Source organism: Emydura macquarii, unplaced genomic scaffold, assembly GCF_026122565.2.
Source record: "Emydura macquarii macquarii isolate MOO-44397 ecotype Brisbane River unplaced genomic scaffold, CSIRO-AGI_Emac_v2 contig_18, whole genome shotgun sequence".
NCBI classification, from domain to species: Eukaryota; Metazoa; Chordata; order Testudines; family Chelidae; genus Emydura; species Emydura macquarii.
The window spans coordinates 10,706,362-10,718,519 of NW_027130155.1; the positions used below are offsets into that span (position 1 = coordinate 10,706,362).

The window sequence follows — 12,158 nt, forward strand, 5'->3', positions numbered from 1 at the left end:
TTAGTAGCTGGGGGCAGGTTGGTCTCAGTGATTCAGTATTGGCAGCTGCAACATTTCCTCTAGTCCTGTAGTTGTAGCAGTTCTTTTTTGTTCTCCCTCTCCCCCCCGACAGGTCAGCCACTGGGGGTAGACCAGTCTCAAGACCCCAGACATGGTGGCTGCAGATTAATTCCAGCTGCCAGCTGTCTCACTGGCCTTTTCTTACCCTGTTTCTACTACCGCTCTAGCTGGCACAATCTGGCCAGTGTTGGTGAGCATGCCTTTTTCATCTGGAGCAGCTTCCATATACCTTTCTGTCTTATTGAATCGCTATTTAATTTCAGAGTTTATCAGACCACATCACACATCTTTTCTTCCTCAACTGTACCTCTTATTTTCCCTCTGCTTCTCCTGTTGTACATGGAATTCTAGGAAGCTTTTTAGGATGAAGTTTGTATGCAACAGCACTATGCAAAGCAAAACAGAGTTTTATTGTACTGTACCCCATTAGGCCAGCACACAGAAGTGGTTGGGGCATTAAATGGGGTGGAGGTGGGGGTGGGGCATCTATCTATCTTTGGGAGGGAGGATGGCAGAGGAAGGGGGACAGCCAATATAAAGAAGGGATTTGGTAAAGCTGGTAGAAAATATTGAATTTCAATTTTTTTTAAATGAAAATCAGGGACAGCTTTTTTCCTGAAAAATTTTCCCGTTCTTCAACCATCTCCTGAGTGAGGGGCAAGGAGCATGTGAAGGAGGACACATCTACCCAAGAATAGGGGGCACTTGCACATCATTATGCCCTGCCCACACACATGAAGATGTGGCTGTTGAATGCACACTCAAGTTCTTCCGTCACCTAAGAAAAACAGTGCTATAAGTTCAGTTGTCCATTTTGCCTGTAAAACATAAATTGTATAACTGAAGATGGTTTTTCAGCTGAGGCAGCACTGAAGTACATTGCACTGATGACCCAGCAGTTGGAGTTGCTGGATAATGTAGATATTATTTATTGCTTTTGTCTGGTCATACATACAAGAAGCTGAGCTCTGTAAAAGCACAAAAGATTAAATCAGTTTTTTAATCAATTCTGATGCATAAAAGCAGCAGAATTTTAATAAAGAGGCCAGAGACTGATGAAATTATCAATAAAAGACACCTCTGTGGTCAATGTATCCATTTTGTGTCTTTGACTGCAAAGATAAAAGTGATTTATATAGATTTCTGAAGATGCATGTACTAAACTGTATAAGCTTTCAGAACATTTTAACAAATAACACAAAGCAGGAAGATTTGCTAAGAGTTGTATGATGCATCCCAGTTTCATGAAAGGAAAATGAAAACATCACCTTTCCTTGCAGTAGTAATGGCCTGATCCCATTGTAGAGTTTTCCTCTTCACTGCAGTGCAACTAGAATCAGACTCTTGGTAACAGGAAAATACTGTCTGCCTTCCATCTGAGGATTCAAATAGAGTGTATAGACATAATCCACCCTCTAGTGGGCAAAAAGGGAATCTATTCCATATTGTATGTGGTATTTGATGACATAAACTCACAGACTTTAAGGCAGGAAGGGACCATCATGATTATCTTGTATGTTCTCTTGAACTTATTCACCCGATTGTGTAATAGGCCCATAACCTCTGGCTGAATTACATAAGTCTTGATTTAAAGACTTCAAGTTACAGGGGATCCACCATTTACTATAGTTCAAATCAGTAAGTGACCTGTCACATTTTTATCAAGAGGAGGTGAATACTGATTTTCAGAACAGTCAGTTGCTTACTCATGCAATTCAGAATATTTCCCCCAAGAAAAAATTAATTCATCACGAACTCTTAGATATTTTAAGCATAAATATTTTAAAGTACCTGTATGTTGAGCATAAGTATGTCCAATGTACCATTTTTTAGATCTGCTAGATACCTGCCATTTCTGTGGTTTAGGTATTGGCTAAAGATGTTACTATCTAAATATTTACAATGTATCACAAGTTATCTAAACTGATTGAGAATAATATACAGAGTGAAAATAGTTAATTCTGCAATTTTAAAGGGCTGACATCTACCCAGAGCAGGATTCTCAAAAGATTTGTAATAAGGTAACAGTCTGATTGCTTAAATGATTTACTTAAGAGAGATTACTGCATACACAGATGATAGCACGTGGAAGCACTGCACTCATAGTTTCAAGCAACCACAAGATGTAAGGATGTAATGGTGAAAAAGGAAGCTTGTTCTGTAGTATCTCAATATACTTCAATTTTTTAAAATTATCCATGACTTGGCGAACTTGGACCAGCAGAGTTACTCTAAGTTGACACCAATTAATTGAGATAAGAATCTTACCCCTTTTGCACTTCCTTCTTTGGGGAAAAACATACTCCTGAAGTGCAGTACAGTTTTCACACCAAACGAAATATTATTTAACAAAACGTAAAATACAGTGGAAGGCCTACACATTATGAACTGTTACATGCACCCTGATATTTGAAACCTTTTTGCCAGTTATTTCTTTATTTGTTGTTTTTATAAAAACATGTAACAAATAAGTGATTAGAGACTTTTTAAAGTATATAATCACTATTTAACACCCAGTACTGCATTATACTTTACAAAACAGTTTTCATAGTGGTGTATCCCAGCTACATGTATAAGACCTCAGAGGAAAAGATGCTATGGTAGCTCAGAGAGTCAGTGCGTTTGAAATTAGAGTGACTGTGGAGAAAAGATGTGTTTGTGATATGTAATATTAAATACTGTGGCAGATGGCTTTTCCATGTAACTCTACATGTTGTTTGTGAAACAATGATTTTAATATCAACACGAGTGTAATTACATGTTTTATGATCTTCATCAGAATGAAATGTCAAGAGCATTTGATCAGGTCTGAGTGAATGATCCAATTTCCACTCAAAACTGATGAAATTTCACCAGGCTATTTTTGTTTCTAAATCTGGAAAAATATTCCAAAATTCAAATGAAATGCCAAAATTTCAAACTGCTTTGGATTTGAATTTAAGGGCTTTGAATTTGTTCTGAAAACGCTCTTCAAAGCCAATTAAATAGCAAGACAGTAGGAAAGGTGGACTAAAGCGCCAAACAAGTTTTTAAAATATTTTTGCTTATATTGTTACAGGGTGAGCATGTTTTGCACTGATGTCTTGTATAGTGTTGAGAACATTCTGTGCTTAACAAACACTAATAAAACCTTATGATAGTGGATGTATGTAATAAGAATATAGTGTACTGTAATATTTGAGAACATGGGCTAAAAAAAGTAGCATTATCATAGACTCAAAGTCAATTCTGCACTCTTTATTGAGGAAAAACTCCCAACCAAAGAACGGAGAATTGAGCGTTCAGGGTTGTTCGTTAAATTTTTGGTGGTTTTGAAAATATCACCTTTATGGCTCATGTGTGAGCCACTTTACATGCTTGCACAAGAGAGCAGGAGGGCAGAATGCTCCGTCATCCCCTGCTACCTTCATGACCAGCCAAGGGGGGGAGGGGCAAGAGCAGCCTCTGCAAGGCATCTATTGTCCCTCCCCATGCAGGTGAGTGAGCTGGGACAGGGACTGAGTGGATCTAAGGCTCTATCACCCTAATGCATTGGCCAGTACAGATGAGTAAGTAATCGGCACTAAGTATCATGCAGATTACTTCCCCCCTGGAGCAAGGTCACAAGAAGGTCTTTGGTCTGCTTTCCTGAGGAAGCACAACTTTGCATTACCCCTTACTCGAGGCTTGTTGCAAAACCACAGCCGAGTCCTTAGCCGTTCATTTTAGCAGTCATTTCATATAACATAACGAGCAGATTAATGCATGTAATTTTTTCATCTTATTGCTGCACTTAAATAATTATTTCTGCTTATTAAGCATCAATAAAAATACAAGAATGAATATTTCAGTTCTATCTTGCATAGGTCTTAATTGGCTATAAAATTAGATCTGACTACTGAATTGGGAGAAAAGTAGAAATATGTTTAATAAATAAAATATACTGAAGATGGAGGGACCTGCATTTTAAATACAGATGGTAACATATAGCTGGAAGAGAGGAAAGGGGGAACTTTTCTTTAGTGAATAAAAACCATGGGTCAAAAAAAGGGGAGATTTAAACTATTTTAACAAATAATGTAAAGTGTTTCTTGGTATTGAATAGAATCATGTGTAAGTATCATACACACTTGTAACTCTATATAAATAATATAGGATACAGTAGTGAGTTGGCCAGAAGAATCAAGAAACAGAAGGTACAATATATACTCCTCTCTTCTTTATACACAAATCATATTAGGAATTACGTGCAAAGGAAAATATAGTATAGTGGTAAGGGAGGAAGCTATGACAGAGCTTTTGTAATAAGTCTTATGCAGCAGAACTCTTGTAACACTGTAATATAGCTAGTCGATCCCTGCCCTACTCCTATACTGCCCCAGTGATCTTATTTATCTTACTACCTGATATGAAAAAATGCTCCTTTGACTTAATGCAGTAAGTTGAAAAAGACATTTCAACTACTGTTAAGACAGATGACCATATGATCCACTAGACCTTGCAAAAAGCTGCATGGTCAAGTGGACTAAATAACTCATGATTTCTCATCCTGTTGTGCCACTAGCAAGTCACATAGCCTTTCTATGCTCCCATTTTCTCCATGTGCAGAATTAAGCTATAATACTTGCCTACCTCCCATGAGTACTGCGAAAATTGAATTGTTAAATGTTTGTGCAGCACTTTGAATTTGTACAGTGCTAAGAATAAGATACAGCATAAATGCTAACTGTAGTATTACATGATCATCATCACTCCAAGCCAGTTAAATTGCTGCAAGGCAAAGCTAATAATGAAAATGGTGAATTATTGGATTATTTCACCACTACACTAGAACAGTTTCTTCAGACTGTCAGTAATGGTCTTGGACACCTGTCTTTGAAGTCAGGAAAATGTTGTAGTTCACCATATAAGAAATGAACAGAGTTCTATCTTTCATAGTATCAGACTGTCTACCCTTTTAAATACATTTTATTTATATAGTAGCTATCTGTGACCTGAAGGACACAATTCCTTCCAGTTAATGAACTGCAATCCAAGATGGCTAAGTTCTTATCTTTTATGAGGAAGCATTTTATAGCTTGTTCTATTTTCTCCCACATGTGCTTTAGGTTACCATGGCCTCTATTGTGAAGAGGAATATAATGAATGCCTTTCTGCACCCTGCCAGAATGCTGCCACCTGCAGAGACCTTGTCAATAGCTATGAATGTGTATGCCTTGCTGAATATGAAGGTAAAATATGTTTTTGCCTCTTATTGTGTAAGTATAACTTACTCCACATGCTTTTTAATGCTTTCTTTCTAGGTAACAAAATTATGAAGTGAGGAGTTAAATTTAGTATGCCACTGCAGAAGATAGAAAAAGTAATTTAAAGTAGGACCTCATCCCACAACCCTGATTCAAATTCTTATTTACATAAGTAGATCCATTGAAGTCAGTGGTATTATTTACCTGGGTAAGAATTCGCTTGTTCAGATCTGTAGTTTGCAGGCATACTAGATTATTTTGTTCCCTTTAAAACTGTGAGTTAAAGTGATAGTTTTTTAACAGGCTGTTGGATTTAGTTTGTAATCAGTTATCATTATCAGGTATGATCAGACAGCCTGATTTGGCAATTGACTATCTGACTACTAGCGGTGAATATGCCCAATGGTCTGTGATGTGATGTTAGAAAGGGTGGATTCTGAATTACTACGGAGAATTCTTTCTGGTGAGTCTTGCCCACATGTTCAGGGTTTAGCTGATCGCCATATTTGGGGTCGGGAAGGAATTTTCCCTCAGGACAGATTGGCATAGGCCTGGGGGAGGGGGCGTTCGTCTTCCTCTGCAGCATGGGGCATAGGTCACTTGCTGGTAAGTTCTCTGTACTTTGAAGTCTTTAAATCATTATTTGAGGACTTCAGTAACTCAGTCTTAGGTTAGAGGTCTATTACAGGAGTAAGTAGGTGAAGTTCTGTGGCCTGCGTTGTGCAGGAGGTCAGACCTGATTATCATAATGGTCCCTTCTAACTTTATAGTCTATTAGTCTATGACTCTATTGTTGGGAACCGTTAGCTGGAGGACTTCCCAGATTTTTGTTGGATTTTCTCTAGGGTAATGAGTTAAAAACACAGAAACAAGAAATCTGTATTTGAAACTATCTAGCCTGAAAAAATAAAAATGTAAGCAGTTCTTTGGAAGTTTATTACAAATCATAAAGTTCAGAAGTAATGGTAATTCAGTGAATTTAACCCTAATCCTACTCCATGTTGACTGAAATCAGTGTTGTACCTGATTCAACAGATTCAGCTTTCATAGAGCATTTGCTACGTATTTTGTAAAATAAAGGAAGAAAAATGTATTTATATTTTGTTCAACCAGAATATTTTGTTTAAGGATAGATTTATTTCGTTTTCAATAGAAAGAGTAAAGCATATACATTTTTTGTTTACACACACTCCCCCCTCCCCTCCACACACACATACACACCAGTATTGAAAGGAACATTACACATTTATGTCCTCAAACAATCAAAAACAAACAAACTATCCTTCTCTCTCTTGACTGAAGCTCTGTCAGCTGCTGCTTGAGGCTAAGTATATGTTTCATGTGATATATACCCTGTTCTTTGCCACTGCATGAAGAATGCATTATTCCAGTGGCCAAGTATGAGAAATTATCCCTCAGCTTTTCGATGACAATGGAAACGGTGTTTTTGAGAGTGTGTTGGCTTAGACTTCATATTATACTGTCAACACAACAGGTATATCTAGCAAACCCTCCTTACCCCAGTTTTAATCCCTAAAATTATAGGAAGTTAATTTTGAGCATTTGCTTGAAATGCCAGTATGTACTCAATCCTATTAAACATTTTTATAAGGCATTGTGCTTTTTACTTTGAGTAGTTTCATTGGGCCTGATTCTCCATTGTCTTGTACTTTGAGTAATCACCTATACTGCTGTATATATATACCGCTGTGGGTATAAAACATTACTATGCTGATTTGGTAGCATTTCACACCTGCTTTGCACTGATGTGCATGACTGTACAAAGCGCAGAGCAGTAGAGAATCAGGCTCATTTACTTTAATAGGACTACTCATGACAGTCAAATTATTCAAATGCGTAAGTGTTTACAGAATTGGGCCCATTACATGAATACTAAAAATACTCGCTCATGAATTCGTAGAGACTTTTTCTTGAGTGCAAGAGAGAATTGTCAAGCAACATTGAATGCTGTGTTTGTAAATGTTGGATACCTTTGATTTGGAGTCTATGGGCTTGTCTACACTTACCTCCGAGATTAGGCGGTAGTCGACTGGAGTTACGCAAGCTACCCAAAAAACTTGCGTAACTCCCATCGACTTCTCTGCTTCTGTTCTGCGCTCTGTCTTCACTGCACTGCGCCAATGGGAACCACATTCCCATCAACGCAGTGCTACACCACTTGAGAAGGTGGTCTTAATACGTCGATTTCTGGATCGACTGAATGGGTCTTCACTGACCGCTCAGTCGATCCAGAGAAATCGATCTGACAGCGGCGAATTTGCTGCCGTCAGTGAAGATGTAGCCTATGTAAAAAGTTGATTGAAAGAAAGCAATGTGATAGCCATCTTCTCAGTGCTTGTTAACATATTACACCATCCTTTGTTCTCTCATTGCCTTGTTCCAATCCTTATGCTGTCATATCCCTCACCAATCTAATATAGCTAATAGCCATTGGCTAGCTTCCTAACCAGTTAATCCCCTCCCTCCAAGTTACTCTCTCTTCCCACACCTTCCCAACAAGTCAGTCTTCTGGACCCATCAAACAGCTCACTAAATCTGGAGTTATTCACTGCAGGGATTGTAAAGCTGTGTCCCCTGTAATACTGATATATTCATCATTGTTATAGCATGTCAGGTGGAAACAGCCATTTGATACACGATTTCCATAAATGTGTAGTAGAAATACAAATAAGAAAATAACTGACAGAACTTGTACAAAACACTTTATCTATATACATTGCATGTAATCAAAGTAGTTCTTTTAGATTCATTTCATTTCAGCCATATCATTATTGAAATGGGAAACCTGTAATAATTATCATGGATGGGCAGAAGGCTAAAGCTAAAATGTTTCCCTTAAATTAATTTTAAGCACGTGGTAGTGCATGGGAACTGGTTTGTAATTTAGTACATTTCTTAATATCCTTTCATAAAGTATCTGATCCCAGAGAGTTCAAACCTAACGTTGACTGTAATTCCTGGCAAATATCCTAACTGAAATAAATCTGTGTCTTTTTGAGGCTATTATTTCTGAGATTCTTACATATAATCATAGTTAGCATAGGGTGGCACAATCTGTTGAATTGAAGTTGATATTAAAGGGGCATCATCAATTTGAAAAGTGTATTTCTTTCTCAATATTTTTGCCTTCTACTTTTACAAGTGAAAAATAAGGTTAAAATTTACAAATAACTGAAAGAGACTGGATGTAGGATAGGACATTGCTTTTCTAATTTTTCCAGTTTATTATTTGCATTTGACTGGACTTTCAGTATCACTGTTTTCCTTTTTATATTCAATCTCTTTTACTTTTTGTGTGCACAGCCAGGGAGAGGAAAAAATAGAGAAATGTGACTATTAAATCCACAGTACTGGCAGGGAAATTCAGATGAAGATGTACTATCTGAAATTTATAAATTTTTGTTGTGTTGTTTTGTTAATTAATTAGATTTCAAGTTGATGGTGCCTCTGTAAAGCACATAATCTTTTCATTCAGGAAAGGCAGTACCAACAAAGGTGTTTGAGCATAACTCACAAAACTACCCACAGAAATAAATTACTTATAGTTACTTAAAATTAGTCATTTAGGTCTTGACTCCTCAGTAGGATCTGTGAAGGTGTGCCCTTATGTCTGCATGGAGTACTCAGTATTTAGGTATCATTTATTGTATATTGTAGTGGATCACAAAGAAAAGGGAATGAATCATGCGAGCAAAAGCAACCAACAGATCAAAGGTCAGCCTTAAAATACACTACTCGGTTTTTACATAGCACAACCACGAATTCATGCCTAAATTTACCCTGAACAAGTCTGTATCATTACACCTGTAGGACTGCGTAAACACTTGGGACAATGAGTAACTTTATGAATGAAAACAGTCCCACTGAGCTCAGTGAGTCAATTTATGCAGAAGTGTTCGCAGAGCTGATTCGATATAATCTATGATGCTGCAATGGCAGCTGACCTCTTTCCCCATTCCCAATTGGGAAGCTACCAGGTTTTCATATCCTGTGCCAGATAAGGGTCACACAAACTGCTGCAAAGTGAAACCACTGAGTTCACAAAGCTCAAGATCCGAGGCAGGCGACCAAAGAAAGAGATATGGGATTTGCCAGTCAGATCAAATCATATCTTATTAACCTATATATTTGAACAAGTTGATTTCTTTTCCTACTGCCTTGTCAAACCATAGTCCATCTGAATCTACTGGAGAAAGAGAAGAGAGACTTAATAATATGTACATATTATATTTTATTTTAAGTTTCGTATTAATTGGAACTGTTATAGAAGATAGCAACTGTTACTTCCATTGAAGAATATTAAACAGCTGGCCAAACTGCTTCTTTATTACTCCATTGCTGCCATTATCTAAGAACAGGAATTGGCCCATCAGGTCTTAAGGGGAGAGTCTTGCTTGAATAATGAGAAGGGGAGTCCTATGTTTTAAGACCCAGTCACCATAAAAAACGTATGACCTGAGTCTGATCTTGTGTTGGCTTTACAATTGTCTTCAGCGACTTACTTGTGAATTATCCTAGTGTCTGAGAGAAAAACAATCAGGCCTTTATGGTACTGTTCATTGCCCTCATTCCACATATGGCAGACAACCCACTTTCTGATTTCTGACTAGTCATAAGTATGAATGATGTCAATAACGCTCATTTATTATTCTCAGGAAGGCACTGTGAATTATACAAAGATCCTTGTATTAACATCAGCTGTCAAAATGGTGGCACTTGTGACAGTGAAGGTCTAAATGCTACATGTGTCTGTGCACCTGGATTTACAGGCAAGTAATTTGTAAATTACATAAAATGTGTAATTGTTAATTACAGTGGCCAAAAAAAGACACATGTCAAGTATATGGCATCCGAATCTTCTTATTCTTTCATATAATTAACAAGTTAAAAGGGACATTTTAGAGGATAGAAATGATATAGCAGTAGTATCTTGCATTGCACTTCTGGGAAATACTGTAAATATAGCTGAAACTCGTGGGCGGGAGCTGAACATGAGCTCCCAATGTGCCACTGTGGTCAAAAGAGCTAATGCAATCCTCAGATGCATAATCAGGGGAATCTCAAGTAGGAGTAGAGAAATTATTTTACCCATATATTTGGCACTGGTGCAGCTGCTGCTGCAATACTGTGTCTAGTTTGGTGCGCACAGTTCTAGAAGGATGTTGTTAAATTGAAGAGGGCTTTTAGAGAAGAGCCACAAGAATGATTAAACATCAGAAAACATGCCTTGTAGAGAAAGATTCAAAGAGCTCAATCTATTCTCCAACACTGACCATTTTAAAATCAAGATTGGACATTTTTCTAATTATTTTAGGAAAGTTCTATGGTCTGTGTTATATGAATGGCCAAACTTAAATGTTCACAATGGTACCTTCTGACTTTGGAATATATGAAACTATGAACTGCTGTAAAGTCCAGGTTATTAATGATAAAAGCACCTATTGATAAGAGAATTAATTTCTCTCTTTATTACTAATGCTATGGTAAAGTTGGAGTATTTTAGTTATCTGATATTGGTCTCCATGTTCTTTTTATACATAGGGGCAAATTCATGTGAGGTGCTCTCCAGAATAACTACTGTCAATTTTAGCTTTACACTGATGTGACTGAGAGTTGCAACTGGTTAATGCTTATAAATTAATCTATTTGATGTTTGAAGTTACGCAGTAGATCTAGAGCTTGTAAGTAGTATAAAAGTGATCAGTATCTTCATTAGGTGCTTCTTTGAGACATGCTACATTAAAGAAAGAAGCATGAGAGGAAATCCATGGAATTACATACTGTGAGCAATTCAAAGTGGTGTAAAAATGATAAATTAGTCATTCAAAACACACTTGTTCTGGATACCATAAAAGTTTCCCATTAATATCTCATGTTAAAAGTTTTAAATAAAGATGCATGCTTTTGACTTTTTAGGAAATAAAGTTGAGCAATAAAGGTAAAAGTTTAGTTATTGCAATTAAATGTCTGAAAAATTCAGTTATCATAAAATATGGTAATATTTCCTGACAACAAAATACCATCACCTACCATATAATATTTCAGCCAAGACTTAATTCTTCTCAGTATTGTTAATATTTGCAATTTATATTAAAACATTGCAAAATCAAGGGCTTTTTGGCCAAATTCTCCTCTCATTCTAGTTTTATGTGTAACTTAACTGATGTAAGCAAATTTAAGATGATTTTACCTGGGTAAATGGGAAGAGAGAACCTGACCCTTGACTCAATCTTTCTCAGTAGTTCAAACAACTACTGGATGTGAATTTATGTTTTAAATGTTGTTTGGAGCTGTCCTGATGAAATAGCTGTATGATGCTGTAGCAATGCAAATACTAAATGCTGTTACCTGACACCAAGTGCTCACTGTCTTTTGTGCCAAACACAAATCCGAAATGACTTACAACTTCATTAACAAATTTTGCTAACAGGTTTCCTTTCAACTGAGAGCCTAGGAATCTCAGGGCATTGTGCCCATTGGTGCATGCTCTTTTTCATCTTGCAGCCCATTTCCACTAGACGTGCATGCCTCGCTTTGTATATTAAGATGATTAATATTGCTGTGTATTGTCAGTCCTGCCTTTGATTTTTGTGCCACATCTGTATCAAATTAAAATGTTTGTTTTTTCCTTTAACACACCCATGGAAGTTGTTATGGCTTAAAATCAATTACATTTTGTAACATTTTTGTAGTCTAATGACATTTAAGAACACACTGTTAAAAGGTTTTTTTGATGTTGGACTGGGATATTAAATAATAGGTATGAAGTTTTGAAACCTCTTATGATATGTTTTTAATGACCTACTCTTCATTTGATGTTTTAAAGCAAAGGCCATCTATTGTATGTACTTT

The 12,158-nt window shown here is 36.8% G+C and overlaps 1 protein-coding gene across 1 annotated transcript in view; it reads left to right on the forward strand.

Annotated features, from left to right (window-relative positions):
* The window catches only part of DNER (delta/notch like EGF repeat containing), a 215,930-nt gene that overhangs the window by 187,338 nt on the left and 16,434 nt on the right, over positions 1-12,158 (forward strand). Inside the window, 2 exon segments of the mRNA XM_067558948.1 lie at positions 5,148-5,270; positions 9,962-10,075. Coding sequence (XP_067415049.1) covers positions 5,148-5,270; positions 9,962-10,075 — 237 coding nt within the window.